Source organism: Saccostrea cucullata, unplaced genomic scaffold, assembly GCF_032062105.1.
Source record: "Saccostrea cucullata isolate Sc308-1 unplaced genomic scaffold, CSIRO_AGI_Scuc_v1 ctg703, whole genome shotgun sequence".
In the NCBI taxonomy this organism is placed as follows: domain Eukaryota; kingdom Metazoa; phylum Mollusca; class Bivalvia; order Ostreida; family Ostreidae; genus Saccostrea; species Saccostrea cuccullata.
The window spans coordinates 38,535-63,995 of record NW_026924126.1 but is presented as its reverse complement, the minus strand read 5'-3'; the positions used below and the strand labels follow the sequence as shown (position 1 = coordinate 63,995).

Genomic DNA, 25,461 nt, shown 5'->3' with positions numbered 1-25,461 from the left:
ACATTGCTACGTATCAATTGTTTGGTTGGCTGTAGCAAACCTTGACTCCAGTACCTAACAACCATTATCTGGTCGTATATCACCCAGTGTGGTCTTGGCTTGTCTGCGTAAGGATGCAGCAAGGTCCCTTCTGTCTCGTATAGTCGCATTCCACGTTATTGTTACTTCATGCTTCAAAATGCACCCTATAGTCGATCCACGAACCAGTACCATCAAACTTAACTTAGGTTACTGGTGCTTTGGCTAGGTGTTACTTGCGTTCCTAGTTTGGTGTTCACTACTTGGTGGACTAATGTCTTTTTTGAAGCTTCATGAAACACTTGTTGTAGTAGGCCTGCGGGGACACCAAGCAAAGTACTGTTTTGAGAAAAATAGGTGCCTGGTGACCATGCGAAAAATAGGTGCCTGGTGACCATGCGAAAAATAGGTGCCTGGTGACCAAGGCCAGACCCAAGTACAGAAGATAATCTGAAAGAATAAATAAAGTCCCGGGTACTAAGTCATCTACAAATGCACTCACACAAACTAGTGTCAATATACAGACTGGTCTTTTTGTAAATGCAATTTTGAATAATGTACCAAATACGTGTTATTTTTAGCTCTACTGGTCAGAGACCAGAAGAGCTTATGCAATAGTAATGCGTCCGTCGTCCGTCTAGCTGTCTGTCTGTCTGTAAACAATTTTTCAAAATGCTACTCCTCCTACAATTTTGGTCTGATTTCAATGTAACTTGGTGCACAAGTAGACAGATACATAATTCTATTTATCGGTTTTTGATTTCGATGAACGGTGTTGCCGTGGTTACTAAAAATAGAAATTTCTGTGAAAAACATTCAAAATGCTACTCCTCCTACAATTTTGGTCTGATTTTAATATAATTTGGTGCACAAGTAGACTACACTAAGATACATAATTCTATTTATCGGTTTTTGATTTCGATGAACGGTGTTGCCGTGGTTACTAAAAATAGAAATTTCTGTGAAAAACATTCAAAATGCTACTACTCTTACAGCTTTGGTCTGATTTCAATATAACTTGGCACACAAGTAGACTACACAAAGATATATAATTCTGTGTATTGGTTTTTGATTAACAGTGTTGCCATGGTTACTAAAAATAGACATTTCTGTGAAAAACATTCAAAATGCTACTACTCCTACAGTTTTGGTCTGATTTCAATATAACTTGGCACACAAGTACACTACACTAAGATACATAATTCTTTGTATCGGTTTTTGATTTAGATGAACAGTGTTGCCATGGTTACTAAAAATAGAAATTTTCAAGTTTGGTCCAAAACTCTGTGTCTGACCTATGGGTGAGATATAAAAAGATTGGTATTTTAGTAGGTCAATCTTTCTAACATAAGCTTAAAAAATACACTTATAAGCAAGTATATACGGTACTTTCAAAATGCTATTCCAAATACAGTTTGATTCTGAGTATAATATAATTTGGCATGCAAGTATACTACACTGAGATTCATAAAATCAATTTTGTGTTTTTGATTTTGATGATTGATGTTGCCATAGTAATTTAAATTGAAAATTCTGTAATATTTTATTAAAAGCTACTCCTACAGTTGTAGTCTTATTGCAGTCTTGCCACAAAGAGACTTAATCAAGGATCGCATTATTCTATTTATTGCTTCTGTAAAGTTTAAAGTCCCAACTGCTACTTTTTTTCTTTATTCGTTATAAGTACAAACCAGTATAGCTACAGTCTCGACAGAGACTTCTGGTTTGGTAGATGCAAGAACTACTTTGATAATTATTTTTCATTAAATAAAATGCCAAAGAAGACATAAAAATGATGGAGTTTTGCTACAGGTAAATGGGAAAAGCAAGTCTTGGTACATGTGAATTTGACTTTGAGGTTATGGTAGCCGACATACATGTATGTGCAAAATGTATCCTTTTCTTTTAACTTTTTTAAAAAGAAGAAAATGCAGATTGGTAGATGTGACATCAACCAAGACGTTTATAGGAGAAACCGAGTGTGAACGGTTATGAAAAGGGCACATAAGACGCTTCCCTATGAGAATATAAAAACTGCTTCTATACCACCAAGATATGTTAAATTAATTTGCCCAGGTCAGTCATTACTTCCAACTGATAAGAAATACTCGGAACCTTTAGTAATTGAAGCCAGTGAAAAGTTTAATGAATCTAGTAAAGCCTTGGTTGCAAGATAAATTCTAGACGGGAGCTTATGTTAAGATTAATGAATTTGTCCAGTAAACCTCTATGTACAAGAATACTATGTACTTGTTCTGACAAAATCACCTAGCTATGGCAAATGTGATCGAAACAGAGAGCCTTACCGTAATTTTGACACTGCCAAGCATACCAATGCTGTCCCGAATCATTCTGGGAAACTAAACAAGAGTTGGATCCAATGCAGACAAAGAAGGTGGGGATTCTTATTAAGTTTTAGCAATATATATTGACCACGAAATGCTTGCAAAAGTAAGTTCCGTATGTCTTTACCGACTTCCATCGCATGAAGAGTGGGGAGAATATCTCATTTCTTGCGCATCAGAGGACATGAAAATAAGGCGATACTAATGCAGCCTATGGATAGAACCTTTGCAAAGCAATCACTTCTCGTCCCTCATCAGAAGAGAGTGCACACGACTATACCCACGGCAACCATATCAGAGACAGTTAGCTGTCGTGTTTTGTGACTGCCTAAATGCAGAAACGGACGATGATCAGGAATGGCAGGACGATCCAGGGGAACTCATCTTTGAGTCTGAACTTGAATCTGACAGAATAATTTGAAAAGCCACAGCACCTTCCCAACCTGGCGTATGGAGAAAAATAGTGGAGGAGAGTCTAGCCTTCAATACACAATCAGAAAGTAGCTTGGAACCTTGCAAAAAGAGACACGAAGACAATCATACTCTGTAGTATTTAATATAGTATTTGTAAACATACAATAAGTATTTCTGAGTTATTACAAAGATATTCCCGTTCTTAAAGCAATACATCCATAACATTTGTGTCTTAGTAAAAATGCCATATTCTGAAAACTGGCTGTATTTAAACTACTGTGTTCATCACTTTGTCATTTACATATTAGTTACATTAGAAAAACATAGGTAATCAGAGATTATAGAGCTCACCTCAACGAATGTTGTCTTTAAGTAAGGCAAAGTCACACAATTAACCAACAAAATGCAAAATCACGCATATACCGTTTCCCCGCAATCACGCATTTTCATGCACTTTAAAAAGTTCATTTAAACTTAAATTAAATGCTAATTTCCTTCTATTTTATACCTGCAAAAATCTCCTAAAATAAGAAAAGTTATTTTTGTATTAAAATATAACGTCAATATTATTTACGCTAAACTTTGATGTACCACGCTAAAGGGTGCTTGCGGGGAAATGGTAAATTTCTACTTCTATGACGTGGACATTAAGCGTATGTTACATAACAATTCAGTAAGTTGTAAAGAGTTAACCAACAAAATGTGTACATCCAAAAATGAAAAATTTATGCAATTTTGATTTGATACTTTGGAACAGACCTATATAAAAACTTCAAACTAGTTCTTCATCATGAAAACTAATTAAAGTCCAGCATCTGAAGCAAGTTTGAGAGTTTTCATCCTTTCATGCATCATTTGTGCAAGTTTGGTTTATATAAGCCTTATAATTTCTTAGTAATAGACCTGCACCCATAACTTTTACGAGGTCCATAATCTGGAAAATGTATGTCGAATTCAGCATCTGAAGCAAGTCAATTAGTGTGCATCCTACGATGTATCATCCATGCAAGTTTGCTCAACATAGAGCTCAAAGTCACTTGGAAATGAAACCTGTATAAAAAAACTAACCTTTTCACTAATTTAGAAAATGTAGGTCAGATTCAGCATCCGAAGCCAGCCTCGTAGAAAGTATCCTTAGATGTACCATCCATGCAAGTTTAGTCATTATAGGGCTCAAAGTTACTTGGAAATGAATCCTGCACAAAAAACTTTAATCTGTTCACTCGTCCAGAAAATGTAGGTCAGATTCAGCATCTAAAGCGAGTCTGGTAGTATGCATCCCAAGATGCTGCATCCTATAATGCACACAACAGGACTTGCTTCATATGCTGACCTACATTTGCAGACTTGAGACCAGTTTAACTGGTTTTTGGAGCAGGATCATCTTTTCCCCTTCCTAATGGATAATCCATGTAATCCAGCGGATGCTGAATTTCACCACTATTTTCCAGATGTGTGAACAGGTTACAGTTTTTAGAGCAGGTCCATGACCAAGAAACTATAAGGTTTACCTGCGCCTGAAGCGAATTTGCATGGATGGTGCATCAAGGGATGCTTATCCTTTGAATTAAAATTAAATGTTTGAATTACATGTATTTAAGTTTAAGTCCTGCATGGTTCTTTTGTATTAATGGAAACAATAAACTGTCATTCAGAAATACACAAAAGCAGAATTAACCGAATTTACAGGGAAAAATCCAAACCACATGCCCGTTTTCTAATGTTGTTACAGATGGCTCAGTTTATCTTCTGCTCAACCTATGGATTTCCTGACAGCAATCAAGTATGTAAATAAGTTTATTTTGGTAAGGACTAGGACTTGTGGAGTAGAGGCTGGAGAGCTCCTGTATGTACCAGTGTGTGATACACAGCGAAGCAGTTCCGGGAATCCCTGACACACAGAGGCACCTGACAGTGAGAACAGTGGGACTCAGTCAACACGTCCCAGCCGCTCTTTGTTCGGTTTTTCCGGAATTTACAAAATATACAGCGTTTTTTCTTCTTGTCTCGGTTCGATTCCACTTTGTGTACACTATCGTCAAAGTTAGGAAATCCTGGGGACATTTGGATGTCCATGACATCAAATAAACCATGTCCTGCAATGCAAGAAACATTTCAGTCAATTTACTGAATTAAGAAATCACCAAGAATTGCCTGTACGTATATGAGTCTGACAGGCCACTTCATAACAGATTAAAAATCTTTTAAAGAAAACCTTTCTCATATTTTCAAAAGCATGTTTTCAAGTTTACTGAAACAAAGCAGCCATTTGGTGGACATTACACATCTGAAAGCCACTTGAATCGTCAATTTTGTTAGGGAAATTTTTCTACTCTACTTAGAAGATTTTACCTAAGATCTTGCTTTTCGTGGCATACAGCCAAACCTAGTTTACCATACTTTATCACAAAAAACTTGTTTTTTAAGCAGAGATTGTGTCCAAGCACCATTGCCTGTCCAGGATGTCCAAAGGAACTCTAATACTTGGTCGCCGGCCGGCGATCATTTGTGCCAAAATTGAAGGGAGAAGAAAAGACGTGTCTTGGCACACATTGATGTCGGTGTCAATAATCCCTGATGGGCGACATTAATTGTAACGAGGGTAGGTATCTAACGACATATTGTTGCCGAGATAATATACACTGTTTGTTCCATTACAGGAGCCCTATGTCAGCTTTGGATTTTTCTGTGACCTGTCACAACCGAAAATGGATAGAAGTTTTATGCCTCTGGATCAAAAGATCCCGGGGGTATATTGTGTTTGTCCTGTCTGTCTTTCTGTCTGTTGTCAACTTTAACCTAGAGTGTTCACTATGACAAGACCTTCCCATTGGTACAGAAAGTTTTGTTCATGTGACCTCAGCTGTGACCTTTGACCTACATTTGAAACCCCTGAAATAGCTTTCAAGTGTATAGCACTTCAGTCTACGTCCCACTCTAGTGTTTCCATCGGCCGGGGGGGGGGCATAGTGTTTCACAAACACATCTTGTTTTCAATGTTATTTCAGTTACTCTAGGCGATTCAACCACGGTTTCCAAAAAACATTCAATGCCATAAAATATTCGAAATTTTGACTTGATAAAATACCAAACAAAAAAGGATTAATCCAAAATTCTATTGCTTCCTTCTACACTACACTCTTAATAGCCCATAAAGGTTTTCTCAATCAGAAACTGTAGGCCTGCGCTACACGCTCCATAGAAAAAGTGCACACTTCCCTACACTCGCAACGGAGATTGATGCGATATAGTACTGAGCTTGTGAGGGTATGTGTGTCTCTGTGCAAAACATAAGTGACGTAACTTGCGTCCGGATCAATGTCAAATGTTGCTTTGGTTTACAAATAAGCTCTTAGCGAGGGGACGCTCCGCCTCGCGGTGCCCTCGTTCTTTTATTGCACAATAGGTGATTTTTCTTATTTGGACTACATAACATAAACATTATACAAAACTCTATTAGATCTTTATTTTCCGATATAATATGAAAAAAAGAAAACAAATCTAGATATGTTGTATACAACGAAGTATAAAAAATATGCAAAATTCAACAATCCATATAATGTTTGGCAAAACAAAACGTACAAAAACACCTGTTGATCTGTTAACATTCTTATCTATATAAAATCGTCTGAATGAGGTTAACTATTACCTGTGACCTGAGGGTATATTTAAAATCGATATGAACGAAGATATTGAAACATTCCTTAAACTGCTACATTGCATTACCGAAAATTTTTGAAAGTTAATCGGTTTCGATGACCAAAAACTGTTTCTTTCATTTCCAAAAGATATTACCATACATTCAAAATACAATGTTATACTAGTATATGGGTTGACTATCAAGTCAATGTGCGCGACTTTCATATTTTTGTTTGTCTTATTTTTTTCGGACATCAAAACATTAAACAGTGCATCGTTTGCATTGTTTCAGAAATTATCTTATAAAGTTTCGTTAATAATTTTAAAATATTTTTAGTTTTAATAAGGAATATTCGGTAATGCAAAAATGCACCCTACACATAGAGCCAAAATAAATAGAAATACAACATGTGCAAAGAAAATTTTGAACTCTTTAAAACATATTTATAAAATATAATAAATGTTTATATTCTATAAGAAAAAAAAATGAAGATTAAAAGCAAAATCGCCAAATGCAAAATTAATATATTTTTTTTTTATCATAAAAAAGTTAGTGGGGGAAAATTATGGAAATTCCCTTTTACATTCTCCACATAACAAAAAGATATAACAACCACTGGACAGAACAGACCAATTCGATATTCTCTGTAACAATGAGTAAATCTGAATATAAAAAAATACAAAATGAAAAACCAATTAAAAGGGGTAGCATTCCTGAATATCATATTTTACAAAATACGTTTTAAACGTTAAATAAAATTACGTGTGCGGTCAAGTTTCAGAAATCTACTTAATGAGATACATCCCTGAAACAAATATTTCCTGAATACACCTTTTTGGGACCCCTATAACACATACTATCAAAGCAAAGTTAGTAACAGGGATCACATCACCGGTATAAAATTGAGATAAACGAACAAAATAAAATATCTGTAATACTGTTATATTCATTTTCCTTTCAAAAATCAAAGACAAGTTTATTGTGCGTTTGGCGGTTATTTAGAAGTTTGAGTCATTTCATGAGATAAGAATGAGAATATAAAGGTGATAAAACATTTTACTATAAGCAATAATAAAAAAAGACAACTAACTCAAAGTTTAAAACCGGTATTACTGTGGAAGGCGTAAAACTTCCTTCTAGTAAAAATCAATAACCAAGGTATATTTTGTCCAAAAAAAATCTAACTTGGGTCTTGAGTACCTAAATACTCCAGAAAAAATTCAACAAATATGATGCATAACAAATGATTGTAAAATACATAACACGAAAAAAGCAGTAATTCAAAGTCTCGGTTTACAGCATCGTCTCAAACCATGGTCTGGAGTCCGCATATAGCTCTCTCCTCCAGAATGGGAGAGGATCGTTCATTTTGGCCGTAGTTTGCGACGATTGGTATACAGAGATTTGTCCTATAAAGTTATGTTTTAAGACTGCTCAAAACATTTGTAAACAAATGACAGAATATGTTTAAGCCTTAATGTAGATAAAATACAAACATCCATTTACCACCATTTTAAGCATCATCAGATCGCTTGGTCAAGACTCTGAACACGCCACTTTCTGGTCTCCATTATTAAGCTGTAATTTAAAGCTTAATTCAATATGACACAATAATACAGGTTATACTTCTAGTACAAATATATCACTCCATATTATAAGACAATATAATATGACTGAATAATATGAATTCTTTAGAAAATGACAAAAAGCAACTCAGCCATTTGTCTCTTTTTTCACTTCCAAATGACTAAGATCACGTGATCGACGACGTCCAGGAGATTCCACATTACTCATTCCAAGAAAATATTTATGATAGAGTACAAAACAGTTCCGATCGTTAACACAAAGTGGGACGTCACACTGCAGACAACGGTAAAAAGTGTTCACACGCCACCCCGATCGTGTTCTGTTCTTCAGCCGCCCACAGTACAGACACGGTGTGTACTTCCTGTCTTTGTTGTAAATTGGTACATGTTTTTGCTGTGAAGATCTAATGGTCAAATCCAGTCCCTTCAAAACTTCCGAGGTATCGGCACTTTCGGTAACCTCTGAAGCTTCCACCGGAATTGATATTTTTGGTCTGTTGCGCATCATGTCAAAATACATCGCCTTTGTTTCTGTAGCAATATAAACACATATACTAATAACTGTTTCAAAAAATACCCATATAAATAATAATTGATTGAAAGAACAATTCATAGATGATTTTCAGTAGTTTTTGAGAAAAGTGTACTTACGAAGATCGTGTAACTTATCGATGTATTCGGAGAGCTTACTTCTGCCCGCCGCTGGTTCCTCGCCCGAGGAAGAGGGTCTATCCTCGTCTGATCTGTATGCTGAAAGTATAAAATCTTCACTGAATGACCAGACTCCGGGCCAACTGAGTGACTATGCCGTGTTATATTGCGCTAACAGATGATCAGGGCCAGTCATGCACTGAACAAAAATATACTGGACTGGTTATAGATGCATATGACGGCGAGCACTTATATATTATACGTATGAATTTTTATGAAATGTTGGCGAGAAAACAAGATGTTTCTTTTCGATATTCATTTATTTAAAAAGTACAGACATTTACAAAACAAGCTATCAAAAACATAAAAGAACAAAAGATTGTGCGTAGTAAAAGACACACTAAAGCCTTTTTTCCCATGTCAATAAAAAATTAATAGTACATATTAGTATGAGGTATACAATGGAAAAACACTGCTCACTGTAATATTCTACTCGATTTACGTATTTCTACTTTTTTTTTGTCTAACTTAGTTAAAAAATATTGACAGTCATTTTACTTCTTCGATGAAAATTTGGGCAAATATATATTCATAAAACAGATATATTTTAATCACAGCAATTACTTTAGTATGATAATAAACTCTCTTCACTTGGGTTGCAAATCATAGAGAGTCAAGCTAATTTTAAGAAAGCCAAATTTCTGGAGTGGATGCTTCGATCAAAATACACAACAAAGGTACTACGAGCAAGCTCAGAAAATAAACTTCCCAACTGCAATTTATGTGTCCATTCAAATTTTATAAAACACGAAAATATCGAGTGCTCCACCATTAGAAAACTGCTTGAATTTTACACATGTCATTCCGGTAACCTTGTACTTGAAATGAACCAATTATGAATTTCATATTATTCTCCATTAAAGAGACATAGCCTGGAATTTTTCATAATTTTTTCTATCAGTGTCCTTGACGCTTATCAGAATGACCTTGTGTTGAGGCCAAACACACCCTCGTGTCATAAAAAAAAATCTCTGTTCCAAGTAGGAACTTCCAATTATTCTCCAATATAAAAATAAATCCAGGGTCAGAATTTTATATTTCTGCCAATGACTCTGGACTTGCCGGTATCCTCGGGTCGTAATTTATCTCTGTACCTAGTGTGAGCTTCCGATGGTTCTCTACTGAAAAACCTTAGGCTGGACAAGACTGCACGAATAGGGGACAGACAGTCCAGGTGATACCTATATACCGCCCAAAAACTTTGTTTGTCGGGGGGGGGGGGGGGGGGGGGGGGGGGGGGGCTAGAAAAAATAAATCGGCGAAAAGACGGGTCCACTCCAGAAGGGGGTTTTCATTAATCTCATTGTGAAAGGAAAAAAAATAGACTCGGAATATTCTGAAACAGGCAAGATAATAAATTTAACCTCCGAGATTAATATATCTTATAATCAACCCCACCAGCCCAGCTCCTACCCGAATAATCATAATAAAAACAAAAGACAATCATAAAAACAATACCAGCATTAAACTGGAAATATAGCTGATTTGTAGATGGACAGAAAGATTGATGAGTGATGACTTTCATGACTTTAAAGTTCCTATAAATACTTGATCAGTGGTTACAATTATTTTATACATTTACATTTTCCTGCGCAAGGAAAAAAACATTGTTCAGTTTATACATATATTTTTAAACCTGTTCCTAGTCGAAAATACGACGTGTGGTTAAAATTACCAAACTGTCACTAAACAATATTCAACTAACAACTAGCAAAAAAAAACCCAGCTTAACAAACTGGAATATCTTTAGAAATGAACCAGTGCAATATTTCAAAATACAGGCAACTTCTTTGTTTGTGCACGTTTTACTGGCCCTTGGCTTGTTACATACACATTTTATACCATTTATACTAGTATCTCATTTTTTTCGCCAGTCACCGTCAAAGAATCGGGATGAGACTGCCCTAGCTTAGTTGTTCTTTCCACAACCTAACCTACTGACTCGGCCTGTGGGTAGTCCCTCAATCTGACCAGAGAACAATAACCTGTGATAGATCTTAAAACAATTCCTTTCCCCAATACAAAGAGGAACCGAACACTTGGCACACCGAGACTGGGTCAGGACCACCCACCCCCGTTTGGTTGTAACATTCTGATGTCGACACAAAGCACATCGTTTCTGTTTAAATTCTTCAATCGTCTGCGGGAAGTGCAAAGCCGCCTCTGCGTCAGAAAGTGATACTTTGTCTCTATCTAGTGCTAAAGGTCTTGATTCTGCAGTTTGAGGGGCGGTCCGTTCCACTAAATGAGTGGTTTGGGGTCTCTCCGACTGTTTGACACCTGCCCGGGCCTCTGAAAGGAGAAATAATGTTGCCGTATGCACTAGAAACTAATGGATAAGGGAGCATGAGTGTAAGGTACTCTTACATATTACTTTATATACTCGTATGTTTTTTTCTTTAATTTGTCGTTATGTTTTGAGATAAGACTGGTCCCTTTCTTGCCTTTTGTAACGATGGAACATACCAAAGTACCCTACTCATTAAAAATAAAAAGAAAAGTGTGCAATTGAAACAATTTTATTTTTCAAATACTACAAAAACATGGAAACTGACAAGTAGTTTACAAATACAAAATGTTTTATAGAATGATATCGTAATCATAAGACATGAAACAGGCAAACGGTTAACTAAATATATTGCATGTAATTGGTATCAAAACTTTCTCTGCAAAATATGTAAATTTCTTTGTTTTAAGTGTTCAGGTTGTTCCCCCCGTTGTAACGAAGAATGATACAGGGTAAAACAATTCCGCACTCCTGTGCACAGAGCTACAAGACAGTGTGAACAACGGTTTTGCGTCAACACTTCCCAACCACTACGCGTACGTACTTTCCTGAACTGACAGAGAACACAACGTTTTTGTTTCTTGTCCTCTGTTGGTATAATAGTGTGGAGAGTTTGGTCGTAACCTACACGTGGCGGCACCTCAGACCTAGAGCTTTCCTGTTCACGTCCTGTAAACAGAAAAGCCTTGGATAATGATGCGAACGACAATTTAGAGGAGGGGGCAAAAAATAACATTAAAAAAACAAAAATCACTCGAGTAAATCACCAAAAAGTAATTTTCTTTTTTTTCCCTTTTTTATGATAATGCATACACACATAAAATCTTTTCGAATTACTCAATTTAAGCCTTTACAATATTAAACAGTTTTATAATCTATATCTATAATCTATATCTAGCTGCTTCCATCTTCCTTTTCAAAATCTCGAGCTATATTGAAATACTATAATATGTATATTTATACACATGTATTTTGCTTAAAAAGTGCGAGTAAAGCTACGGCATTCCGAACATCGTTACATGGACGGGGACGGTCAAAGGTTGACTTTTAGGGGGATTTTTATTTCCATGTCACAAAGGTTGGTAGCCGTGCAAGTGCGGGATATAAAAAAAACGTTAAAAGAAGGATTGAATTGATTCTTTCTTAAAACTGCAACGGTTTGTGAACACTTTTTTTACACACGCCGTTACAGTTACTGGATAAAATCAAAAATAAAAATTAATGCTTAAAGGAAACTGGAGTAAAACCAAAGTTAACGTATCTAAGCTTGTTTTTCCGGAGATCTGGGGCCCTTCCTTCCGCCAAGAGAATATGGTATGTTACAAAGCAGTCTTTACAAAGGTTTATTTGACACTGTTTACACTGAAGGCGTGTGATAACATCCCAGCCCGACTTAGTTTTAACGTTCTGATGCTGGCATAATGCACATCTATTCTGCTTCCTACCTTCCACTGATACACATGTATGATCTGCATATTGTAAAGGCAGCTTTTTATCTCCAAATCGGGGTCCTAAAATCAAAAAATTCTCTTTTAAGCAGAACGTTCCAATTGCTCACATCCTTAAAGTACATTAAACTACATTATTCAAATCCGACACTTTCATTGTTCCAGGGAATTAATCGAATACCCCCCCCCCCCCCCGGAAAGGTACTGCAAAATTGTAACAGCCGATTTTCTGGAAATAAAAGTGAACTTTTGACTAGTTTACTACTTATAAAATGGACTAGTGTCCAGCACTGGTACATTGTGAAACGCCTGTTTCCTTTTAGCATACTGTTCATGGAAAGTTCTATAACAGTCCCTTTTACTTTTACACAGCGGAACATCACAGATATTACACTTTTGTCTCGTGTACACGCGCAAGCCTGATTTTGTCTTTACGTCATTTAGTGCACATATAACACAAGCCTGCAGTTTACAGCCCTCGGTTGGGACCAATATGTGGGTCAGATTGTAATTCTCATGGTACACTCTCGCACGGGGAAAGCTATGCAACGATCGGCCATGTTCTATCGTTTCTGAAAGACAAAATATCCAAATTTTAGAACCCTGACCGCATAGCAAACACCAAAGTGTTTATAGATCCCCGAGTTAACATTTCTTACCATGTAAACAGAGTATAATAAAATATGTACAACATATCAATGGAACAAAAAGCAGACCAATAAACAAGGCTTCAAATGTTCTTCGATATGTATTAAAATTCAGCTATCTCAATTCTCAAATACAACAGTTATGAGATTTAAGTCTTCAAGACAAGATCTGCATTCCATAAAGTGTTATCGGTTATAACTTTATAATATCCATTACGCATTTCCATCGGAAGTTTTTAAAAACAGAGCACGATGATACTTGTCAAAGCAATGTCTATCGTTGCAGCACAGAGGAACTCTACAAGTAGAACAGCGTTTCCTAGTGTAACAGTACCAACCAGAAGTGGTTTTAACTTTCTGACTCATACAGAGTACACAAGGCTTGAGTTTACCGTCAGCTTCAGAAATGGCTACATGATATTGGCCTGTAACAGGGTCACGACACCTAGCCACTGCGTTCAGAATGTCAAATTGAGTGGGAGTATACGAAGCAAGTATGGAGTCTGCAGAAGCCGATACAGACTGCGATGGCTGCCCTTGAACCCACCCTGAAAGACAAGAAAACCCAGATATAAAACTTTTCTTTTTTAGTTGTTTTTACTTCTCATCAAATGTTTTCATGACCATAGACTAGCATCTAAATTCATTGATATATATATTTACTCTACTCCATATTGCGAATCTGAAAGTTTATCAGAAATTAATTTTCTGTGTTTTATATCTGGATTGCCTTGTCAAATTCTTCTCATATACAAGACACTGAACTCATTGCTTCTAGTACCAACTTAAAACTTTCACAAGAATAGTAAACCAAAGCATCCTAAGGTGCTTAAACATCTTAAATCTTAAAACATTGAGAAACCATACTTTTAAAGCCACGAGAAGCTAAAACTTACTATGACTAACTGGTGAATTTAAATTAATATTTTACGACATTGTGGTACAAAGAATTCAAACACAGATGAACAAAAGGTGTTCATGAAACAATGATGCCCTATGTGGCAGCTTATGGCCAAGGATAAAGTTTCTCAAGTACAAGTCAAACTCCAAGGCCAAGAAATCAAAAATGTTGTTACGCAAAGGATTTGTGTCATTGGACATACCTGGCAAAAATGAAATCCCGAAAACCAACCATTCAAATGTTATTGCAAAGTTTAATATTTTCTAAATGTGGGACAACCTCTAAGGTCAAAATTAATGGTATGCAAGATTAGATTAAAAATATTAATTCTAGCTCTAACTGTTCAAATGTAATGGCAAAGATTCAAGTTTTTCCAAAGTATGTCAAACTCCAAGGTCATTGGAGGTCATTGTTGGTATCCAAAGGAAGGTCTTGTCACAAGGGAGATGCTTGTGAAATTTAAAAGCCCTAGTAATAACTGTTCAAAAGTTAAGTCAAGGTTAAAGTTTTCTTAAAAGGAGGTCAAACTCTAAGTTCAAGGTCAAAAATAGTTATACCCATGGAAAGATTTTGTCAAAGAAAGCCCTGGCACCAACTGTTCAAAAGTTTTGGCCAAAGTAAAACAATTGCAAAAGTGGGTCAAACTCTTGGCTCAAAAGGTGAAATATGTTTGTACCCAGATGAAGAAGTAAAGATGTGAAATATGATGGCCATAGCCCCATCCAATCAAAAACTATGGACGAGGTTAAAACAGACATATGGATGAAAAGGACAAAATCTACATACCCCCAAATCTCCAATTATGGGAACATTGAAACACTTGCTATATTAAATATAAACAACTAAGCAAGAAATGGATGCAATAATATTTAATTTTATACAAAAAAACACAAGAAAGTAATACTGAGATATCATAAAAATAAAATATTCAAGGATCAGGAGGGCTGGTAACTTTGTCCCATTTTCTGAGCTTTCTTCCTTCCTGTAGCCAATTTTTCATTTAGGGCTCGTGTTGCACTCTGTACTGTCATGTTCAGATTTCTCATTCCATAAACTGTAAAGTAAAACAGGCGGCATGAATTGAAATTAACAAAGTAAGTCTTCAATAGGGATGCATTTTCAAAAAAAATGTATGATCTTCCTTGAATTTCTACCCTTGCATAAAAGTAAAACTTCAATACTTGTACCTTTCTAACCTCTTAAGTTGAGCTATGGGCTTTGTGCATTTTTCTACCATGAGCTAGTTTTTCATTGATTGCTTGCTTTGCACCCGACCAGCTTAACTTCAATTGTTTGGAACCAAATACTAGAAATAAATATTGAAATTAGATGATTGATGCATTTTACCTCATGTCATAGATTTCTGAATTCCTGCTACTTTTCTCCCAGCATAAAGTTTTTCATTGAGGGCTCGCCTGCCCTGTGTTCTGTTCAAGCCTAAATTTTTTGCACCAAAGGCTACAATAATAAACACTTTTCTAAGTCCAGACACTGGACAAGGTATAAAATCATACATTCATAAGAAAATGCATCAGAAATATGATTTGGCAACAATCACGGTAAAAAAAGAAGGGGTACCTTGATCAAAGCTTTATAATGAAAAGTAAAGGAACTGTGGCAGAGTTCTTCTTCTCCAGATATTTTATACAAAGATTTCTTTCTATTTAAATCCGATTCCTACTGACCAATACCTAACGCCAGAGACCATGATGTGTTCAATTACCTATTTCAACCTCCTCTTAGACCCAGGGACAATAAAGTAAACATGAATGTGCACTATAGACTTTTTTCATTATAAATATCTGATCCCTTACCATTACCCCACTGAAACCCCAGGCCTGGAGGTCATATGCCCTTACTTTTGATCTCGGTCTCACTTTTCCACTAAACATCCCTTTAGTAAAAGTGAGACCGAGATCAAAAGTGAGCTTGTCTCAAGTTTTATGGCCTCCAGGCCTGGATTTTACATCTCTTCTATCTGGAAAAGCTTTTATAATAATATTACATACACTGTGGCTTTGCTGTTCTTCGGGAGATTTTCTAAGCTGTGATCCCCCTATTGTATATTCCCTTACCCCCAGGAGCAAAATTTGACATGTAAATATTAATCCATTGACCAGGATCCGGAACACAGGGAGACAGATTTACAAATATCATCCATAATACTGTGCTGCTAAGTCCAGTATAATGATCTAGTTTATTACTTACACAACAGTGCATTGAACACAGGTTCCAGAGGGGTGTTTTTATATGCAGAGGTTCCTCCATATTTACACTCCCATGGATTTACAAAACCATTGACTAGTTTTTTCAGTGTAAAGAATGGTGGTTTGCCAACACACTGGCTTAATGTTCGGTTAAGCCAAACTGAAGGAACACAAACTTTCTCCTCCTCGTCCAAGCGGACATAACCTTCAGGGAGGGGCTGGCCCAATTCAATGAATAACTGCTCAAAAAAAAAATATCAGTTATATTTACCAGAGATTTTTTACTTTAATTTATAAGCTAAAAGTAAATGAAAAACACTTAAACACACTTAATGTTCATTCTGTTCAGTATCCATTACATGGTAATGTTCCACAGTGACCAAACAATATATTTCTTATAATTCCTAGAGAAATTAATTTAATGCATCAGAGTCAGAAGCCTCTATAGTAGATATACATACATAATTAACAGGGTCTAATGATGGAAATCTCCCCAGATTGCTTCTATAGGGTGCTGGCATATGAGGTGTATCAGCTGATGTAGCTTGTGGTGGAGAAATATCTGTCAAATTAAAAAAAAAAAAAACTTAGAAGGCAATTTTTTAAAATATGTCTTTCAAAAATAAAGAACAGAACATAAATGTTGTAAGAAAAAATGAAACCATAATTATTTTAAGCTTTATTCATGTCGCTCATATTCTATAATATTTTCATTAACATGCATGTATTTTTATCCATCCAAAGAATAAGTCCATGAGCGACATCCAATATTGTTAGAAATCAAAAATAAAAGATCTTTACCTTTAGAGTTTAAGCAGCTGGAAAATTTTCCTGATCTTCCTCTTCTTGTCAAAAACTTTCAGAAAGGATTCAAAAACAGAATGACTGAATGTCGCACATGTACTCATTCCCTTATACAGTCACCAATCTTCAAGTTAGTTGTGTATCAAGCTTTTGTTAAGTATTTTATACAATTTATTTCCAAACACAAACTGATTTTTTTTTTGTTTAGATAAACCAGAATTTTCTGACTGTGGCTTTATTGGTTTCACCTCATAATAGTTGATGAAGTCAATACACTGAAACTTTAAGACAAATTGGATTTTTGAAAAAAAAACTAGGAAGTTGAACAGCTGACAAAGGCCCCATTTTTAAAAGATAAAAGTTGAGGGATGGGGGTTGACAAGAGAAGACTGATAACAAATACAAATTTTACAAGTTGTCCACTATATATTCCTTGTATGCAAAACTTCAATCATCTTTTATAGATCTTAATTTACCCCTGGATGCCATGATCTGAATAAACTTGAATCACTTTAAATAGCCTAAATTAGTTTAGACTAATGAAGTTTTCTTGCATTTCCTTTCTGGGCAAGTAGTTCTTGAGAGATAGACTGTTCCTATATATTTCAATGTTAAACTTTGATCCTCTTATGTGGCCCTGTCTTACCCCTGGGGGCCATGATATTAGCAATAAAGACCTCAGTAAGCTTCTACATACTAAGTTTGACCTTTTTGGCCCAATGGTTCTTGATTTCTCAATAGCATCAACCTTTTTTTGCCTTTTCATGAATATTTCCCTTATAAAAGGAGTCTTGTCCTTTATTTGTATGAGAGACAGTCAAAATGCCCCCTTGCAATACCAACAAGTTCAAACCCCAAAATTTTTGTCAAATTAAGTGCACCCTCATTTTGGTCAGACTGCCCTGTGATTAACTTTTACAAACTGTCAATATAAAACACCTCAGTCAAGGTTTGGTCAAAGCACTGCACAACATATTTTTATAAAAAATTGGCATATTGACAGGTACTCATTTAAACATTTCATCTTTTACCCATGGGTGATTTGCCAATTTCAGGCTCAATAGTTATTGAGACGTCAATGCGGTAAAAGTTTACACTGACAGACTGAGGGATGCCTGACAACAGAACAGCTCATGAGCCTTCAGCCCACAAAAACTAAAAATGATTGGTTTGTTGGGCTTTGCTTTTGTGGTAAAAAAAAACCCTGCAGTTTGGAATTGAACATATTGTGGAGGACATGAAGTTGTGTGCTACTAATGCAATAAAAACATGAATTCCAATTACCCATTTCAAAGTTAAGTCTTTTATCACTCAAATTTGAGTACAAGACAAGTTCTATGACAAGGAAAGATAGAACCAACCAGACAACTGTCTATATTCTCGTTGACTTCCATTGCTACTTTTACCTTGTATAAACAATTCAAACTGGTCAAAATGACATTTTTAAAAATACTTTCATTGTTGTATGTTCAGTTCTGTTAACAGGTAGAGGCTGATTTATATGACATAATAAAGTTTTTAAAATGATTATTTCACAACTGTATAAAACTAATACAAGAACTGTAAATTTACAAATCTAGACAATTTCAACTTTATTTTCTTTTTTTCCCCTAAGGATCTTTCCTAACAAGTCAATGAAATTGATCCAATTTATTTTCTAATATTAAATGATATGGATTTTGTTTTCTGTGCAACTAACAATGCATCTGGTGCTGTAGAAATACTTTTATTGTAACAGATACTAACTCCTGGAAACAGGTTTGCATAATCAAAAATTTTATTATTACTTTTAAAAGAATATTTTTTGATTACCATCACAATTTCTGTTTAATATATAAATATCTTTTTAATTTAATGAGACATGCAGTGTAAAATATGAGGTAGAACTCAAGAATTTTGTAAATGCCACACTAACATATGAATGCTGGAAATAATACTCATAGTTCAAAGTTAACTCTGAGGTTAGAAAAAGGTAAAAACTTCAGGGTTAGAAACAATTTAAAATGGAACAAAACAAAATTGTACCATAATTTTTGAAACAATGAATTAATAAAATACTTATAATAAAATTGCATAGCATCAGGTAAAGCCAAGATTTTTTTTTTACTTCCTATCCATGTATGTGGTAACCCTGCATTTACAAAAAAAATGACTTGCCCTGTAAAACAGTATTTTTCATGCTAACCTGTTTCCATTAGTGTAAGACAGGTGGATAGAAAACTCATTTACCTTTTAGACTCTCTGCCATCCACTGAGGCATCTTGTCCTCACTTGCATTGCTCTCTTCATTGGAAGTATCTTCTCTGTTCCAGTCTCCTGATTGGTCTTCTGGGTCAAAGGTTATATTTGGGTCATCACCATGGAACTGTTCATCAAATGTCACCTCACTTTCCACTTTAACTATGGATATATCTGCACCAGTTGTGGCAGGTGTGCTTTCTGACCTAATATTTAAACAATAGCCTATAGTCAACACTGCTCACCTGTCAGTATTTTCTTCACACAAATGAATATACAAGCCTCATAATCTTGTTTGTCATAATTCTGAAGCTTGATTTTTTAATTTAACTACTAAGTGACTTATTGGATGTTTTTGAAATCTGTGTGAGGACCAAGGTTTTAGTTTAAGAAAAAGAGAACTTCAAAAAGTGGAAGTTTGAGAGGTCACAAGAAAAAAATTATTAAGATATACTGAGGAAAAAATAATTCCAAGATTAAAAACTTGAGAAATTGGCATTCAAGCCATCACGAGTGACCTGTTTGACTGCATGTATACTAGTATACATATAACTAATGAGGGTCCATCTGTTCTTGAAAAGCAGATCTAGATTATTTATATAAAAATATGTATTTTTGCCTGGGACTAATATTTATATTACTAATACTAATATATAATATATATTTATATATATATATATATAAAACAGAAATCTAAAGCTTTAATTTGAGTATAAAATTATCCTTTCTAAAAGCCTAAGACTTTCTTTAAGGAAAACTGTTTTTGGTATTTTTTTAAATTGATCTCCTTTTAATATGTTCTTTGGCCTTCATTTGAGTATAATTTTATTTGAATCTGTATTACGTTAGGATGGCTTCTGTCAAGTTTGATTGACTGGATTTTATGGAGAAATCAAAAATGTATAAAGTTAATGGATAAGTCAATTGTTGATCAGAGAAGCTCACTTCAACCTTTGGCCTTGGTGAGCTTAAGGTCATACGCAACAGTTTGAATTTTCTTGGGCTCTTCCCTGGAGTTGAAGAGTTCCACTAAATGAAAGACCTGTGTGCAATACTTTTAATGTCTATATATGGATTTCTACACCTCTTCTTAAACAAATTTTGATGGGAAAAAAATCTGGAATTTATGCTTCGTAATTTTTGTATATTTTTCTTTGAATAATGCAAAATTTTTCATAATTTGATATCTTCCAAAAATCCCTGGTAATGCATGCTGATTTTTTGTCTATGAACATCTGATGGCACTATAAATTTAGATTAAAAATATCTTGAAAAATTATCAGTAGGTAAGGTACCTTGCATATGTCCTTAACATTGTATTTTCAATGAAATTGATAAATGAACCAAGCCACAAGTTATCTTACCGTTGAAGTAATGGTTTCTCTGTCAGCTGAGGCACTGGTGCTGGCCCTGAAGCTACAGCATCTGAACTGGTACTCCGCCATAAAGCAACTGGTTGTGGAGGTTGTGTGGAGGTGGATGGGGAGGAAGCTGGAGGAGCTCCCAGTGAAGAAGATGGTGAAGAAAAAGACACTGTGCTTGCTCCTGCTGTTACTCTTGACTGATCCTGAGAACCTGGGCGTAATTGTTCAACTGGTGATGGTGTGTTGTAACTCTTTGATGCCTGTGTTGCATTTCCTGCTGCAAATGGCTTTGGTTGAGAATGTGCTGTAGTGTTTCTTTGTTGAGGATGATAGGCTGATGAAGGTGATGGCATTCTAGAATGTGGTGATGGAGATGAGGGAAGCCTGGTACTTGAAGTACTGCTTGGATTGGGGAAGCTAGGATCATGCCGATAACTCATATTTGATGATCCCTGAGAATGGGTAAAAGTTGGATGAGATGAAAATCGTGATGAGTCTGAACTGTTTGAAATCCGCTGTGAGGCATCTCCTCCACTGGAAACATTGATAATCTGTACATCATTAGTCGATTTTAATTGACTTGCTACAGATAATGACATTCTGTCTTGAAGATTGTCTCTTCGGGTCCCCCCTGAATCCTCTGGTTTATCTGAATGTACAATTTCCACACTGTCCTCCATTATCTCAATGACCCCTGGCTGAGTTGTTCTTGCTGAGGAACTCCCTGAATATTCTCTTGGAACTCTATCCCATGGGTCACTTGCTCCATAATCACTGAAGGAATCAGAGCCCCCTCTGCTTTGAATTCTTTGGCGTTTAATTCCTGGGCTTGCTGGCTGTAAATCAGAGGCCCTCTTACTTCTATCATGAACTTTTAGAAGGTCTGATGCTCTGACATGCCTGAATTCAACATTGTCATGGAAACTATACTCATACTTTTCACCAGTATGTAGACATTTGTAGAAATCAGCACAGCATTTTAAAATGCTATCAACCTGAAGGACCCGTGCAATTTTTTCCACATCTTTACAGTTTTCTTCTGTCAGCATCATGAAACCTTCATACAGGTATTGAAGAAAAGTGTTGATGGCTTCTGGCTTAATATCTGCTGCCAGTCTCACCTCTAAGTTGGAGCCCACAGAAGCATTCTTCATTGAATGTAGCATAGGGCATGCTGCAACCAGTACTACTCTGTGTGCCTATCAATTCAAAGCATCAAAATAAAACACTTTTAAGGCCATATAAAATTGAAATCTTGGTTCTCAGGCCCGCGCGCATCCGTTTTGAGGTAGCCGCATTGCCGATTTTATTGTATTTTTGATAAAATAAAAAGTTGGTATTGCGGAGACCAATCCGGGAAAAAAAATTCCGACCTCATTTGTTTTGTAGTTTAGTATTCAAATATCACTTCCCGTAGCCATTTACAATGAGATTTTGGCTACTTCGTTTGAAAATACATTCGAGGACATTACCTACGATGTTTACACGCTGTTAACCAATGGATAAAGCAGAAATTTTGATCAGAAATGGAAAGTATATCTGTGATTAAAAAATTATCTTTATGTTAAAGAAAATTCGGAAATTAAAATTAAAAAAAAAAAACTCCCTCATCTACTTTATTGCCAATATTTTTGAAAAATAAAATGCCGCCCTCCCGCATCTGTTTTGGAGAAAATTGGCCTGAGAACCAGGGAATTAAATTTAGATAGCCTAACTCTAACCTGTTCTTCTATGCTATAATAACCTTTTTTTGAATAAATATATATAATACATGTACTAAGTATGCAGAGATACCCTGTACTCAGAATGAGATGCATCTTGTGTAATAAAATCATACACTAAACTGGGCCCTATTTTCTGAATTAATAAGTACATCAAATTTAATAAAAATTTTTATCAGAATTGAGAAAATTAAGAAAAATGTTACAATTGATGATCATCTGTGTATGTTTTTGAATCACAATTAATGCTGGTTTTCAAAATAGCATCATTACATGTAAGATTCTTAATTATTTTTTTTTGTTTGCATTTTTAACAGTGTTCGTTTTTTTTTTAATGACAAAATTTTGGTGTTTAGGATATTTTGTTGTTTATATCACTAAATATCATTTATTTTGTTTCCCACTAACCTTGATGTGACTGTTTCCAGCTTTTATGACTGCATCACAGAGGACCTGGTTCTTCCACATGGAAGCTAACTGGCAGAGAAGAGAACTAGAGTGGATCTGGTTCATGTACACTTTGTGGTAAAACATGATGGATATTTCCTTTAAGAAAACATAAAGGAAAATTTTAAAGATTCAGTATACTCTTTATTCAGATGCATTACTAAAATGCAGAAAATAACAAAACAAGTAGCCCATGGGCCACAACGCTCATCTGAGTAACTTTCGTCCAGCTGTTCTTCACCAGACCCCCCCCCCCCACTACATGTTGTAATACTTTACATAAATAAACCCAACTTTCATAAGAAAACCAACCTTTATATAATTAATATATTTTTACAAGTTCTCCATCCCAGATTTAAAACATAAGCAAAAACCCCTTACAAGGTTACAAAAGAAGACTCCAATTCGAATAAAACTAGAAATATTTTTACAAAGTAAATAAAAACTAGAAAAAAAAGAAACAGTAGATAAAGTCTATAATTATATTGAATCTAAATGAACAGGGCATTGTTTCCTCAAATTTCCTTTAAATATTCTAATGATCTTTGTTTTAAATCTTTTCTTTTTTTCTCAGGAAAGGTACAGTAAAACTTGTTTAGTACAAATATGGATATTACAAATCACAGATATAGCGAAATTATCTTGATACCCAGCTATATAAATTTAACTAATTCTTTTTAAGGATATAACAAATTTTGGATAAAGCGAAGTAATTTCATTGGTCCCAGTGACTTCATTATAACCGATTTTTACTGAAGAATTCTTTCAAACCCAAAATATAACTTGACCTAGGTAATCATCTGACTAATCTGTATACTAAATTCCATTTCAATGTGTACAACCTCTCTCAAGAAAATGAAAGGAAACTGCAAATAGTTGGGAATTTTTGTAAGTCCAAGGGGCATAACTCTTACAAAAATGGTGCGTTCGTACCAAAAACAGAATTTGACCTAAATATTCCTCTGATATACCTGTATACCAAATTTCATTTCAGTATGTGCAACGGTTGTGAAGAAAATGAACGGAAAGACAAACTAAATGGACAGACAGACTATCCGACAGACAGCAGCAAAGCAATATGCCCTCCCTTCTTCGAAGGGGGGCATAAAAATAAAGGAAGCAATGTAGTATATTTTAAAATCAAATTATATTTTAATTGTATTACAATAGTACAATGCTAGATCAAAAGTGAATTGTCAAAATCTTTTTTTGAACATCAAAATGATCTAATTGTAATACATTTTTCCAAATTATCCAACTTAGAATTTTTTAATGTTTCGAATAAGATACATAGTAGCCTAGGCATTAGTTTGAATCGGGGATTGAGAATTTGTAATAATGGATTAACGACATTTAAGGGTTGGTTTTCCAGTAAGAGTTAAAATTGTTAATATAGCACAATGACATCTATTATGTATAAAATCAGACATATTTTAAATGAAATGTTAGTTTAAGTGTAGGTCGTCTGGTTCAAAATTCAACACCTTTTCCAGATTCAGAAAATGAAGGCTTGCAAGGAGAGTGGATGTTGGCGAAAGCCTTTCCATTTCTCTTAAGAGAATACTGATTCAGAAGACCTTTCAGCAATACTCATAGCGAGTGCAGCGAGCTCAACAGACTTACATGTAAGAACAGAAGAAATTCAAAATGACATTTAAGTCATTTTTATGTGAAACCTTCCCAGAATTGCTTTGTTACCAGGATTCCATGCGATAATCGCATATAAATAAATATCAGATATAAATGGGCTTTCAGTTTGGAGAAAGCTTCAAAGAAATTTAAAAACAAATTCTACAATGTCTTTCCTTGAAAATTACACTGGTTATAGAGCTATATTAGTTTCAACCAGATGCACAGCTGTCTCCATAAACTCTGAAGCACTCTGTTATGTTGTGTGACATCATAGTCTAGATGTCTGTTGAAACTTTGAAGTGGCGAATCAACATTACAAGTGTATTTTTGATGGAACAACTGCATGCGCTCCCCCCAAGGGTCACACCACAAAACATATTAATAGCAAGTTTTTATAGGAGCAGTGAAGACAAGTAAAGTCATTCCAAAGTATTTATGCAGTAACCATAACATGTTATAATATATTATATGGCACCCACTTTTACCTTGCCCACCTTCCAGGGTAGACAACTCCCTCGCTATTCTGCAACATATAAATCAGTACTGTATCATCTGTTCTCAGAAAACGTATAAGGTATACACATGCTCTTCAAAATAATTTTGCTGCAATTTTTAAACTGGTATGCATTCGCATGTCTTACAATGCACTATTCATTGTGTTCTCTTCACTCATGACCAGTTTAGCAAATCGTCTCATTGTGGATTCAAACTATTTGTCAGTAAGTCAAATGTGCTTTGAATGCTAAAAATTGTGTTCAACATTGTTATACTAAATACCACTAAATCAAATCATGTAATATTCATTTTACCTTCTGTTTCTATTTTTTTATTTCGTTCTGTGCCTCTGAACTTTTGAACATCTGCGCAATAGTTTTGCGCATCTAATATTGGAATTTCCGTTTCCGCATAAATTATCAAACTCTAGTGGTGGATCTTAACATTAGGTGGTGGGATGTTTAGTTTTCTTCACCAATGCACTGAATAATGTATACTTAGTATAGTCGTCTAGTGTTCTAATTGAGGAGATTGGTTCCTGTTATCAAAAGTATCG

At 35.2% G+C, this 25,461-nt stretch overlaps 1 protein-coding gene across 12 annotated transcripts; it reads right to left on the bottom strand.

Moving 5' to 3' along the window:
- Positions 1-4,372: 4,372 nt before the first annotated feature.
- On the bottom strand, positions 4,373-25,325 carry LOC134265823 (mucin-2-like). 12 transcript variants are annotated; one of them, XM_062748040.1, is made up of 9 exons: positions 25,220-25,279; positions 24,896-24,933; positions 22,740-22,877; positions 20,611-21,809; positions 19,238-19,452; positions 16,666-16,766; positions 16,206-16,443; positions 15,345-15,455; positions 14,852-15,051 (listed from the first exon to the last, which is right to left on the bottom strand). In XM_062748040.1, exons 3-8 carry the CDS (start codon positions 22,863-22,865, stop codon positions 15,346-15,348), a joined length of 1,989 nt encoding a protein of 662 aa, XP_062604024.1. In that variant the 5' UTR covers positions 22,866-22,877; positions 24,896-24,933; positions 25,220-25,279; the 3' UTR covers positions 14,852-15,051; position 15,345. The 12 variants fall into 12 exon arrangements, 10 of the variants coding, with proteins under 10 accessions (XP_062604030.1, XP_062604021.1, XP_062604022.1 ...); XM_062748041.1 differs by lacking the exon at positions 15,345-15,455 and adding an exon at positions 15,185-15,303; XM_062748039.1 differs by lacking the exon at positions 15,345-15,455.
- Between the last annotated feature and the right edge of the window lie 136 nt (positions 25,326-25,461).

Bases quoted from the DNA above. Each gene is read 5' to 3' on its own strand.
- LOC134265823 (XM_062748038.1), bottom strand. From the start codon at position 22,865: ATGTTTTACCACAAAGTGTACATGAACCAGATCCACTCTAGTTCTCTT. The intron at 19,453-20,610 runs GTAAGATAACTT...TTTAAATATTAG, and splicing joins GAGAAACCATTACTTCAACG to GTCAGAAAGCACACCTGCCA. The intron at 8,754-19,237 runs GTAAATGAGTTT...TTATACTTTCAG, and splicing joins GATGGCAGAGAGTCTAAAAG to CATACAGATCAGACGAGGAT.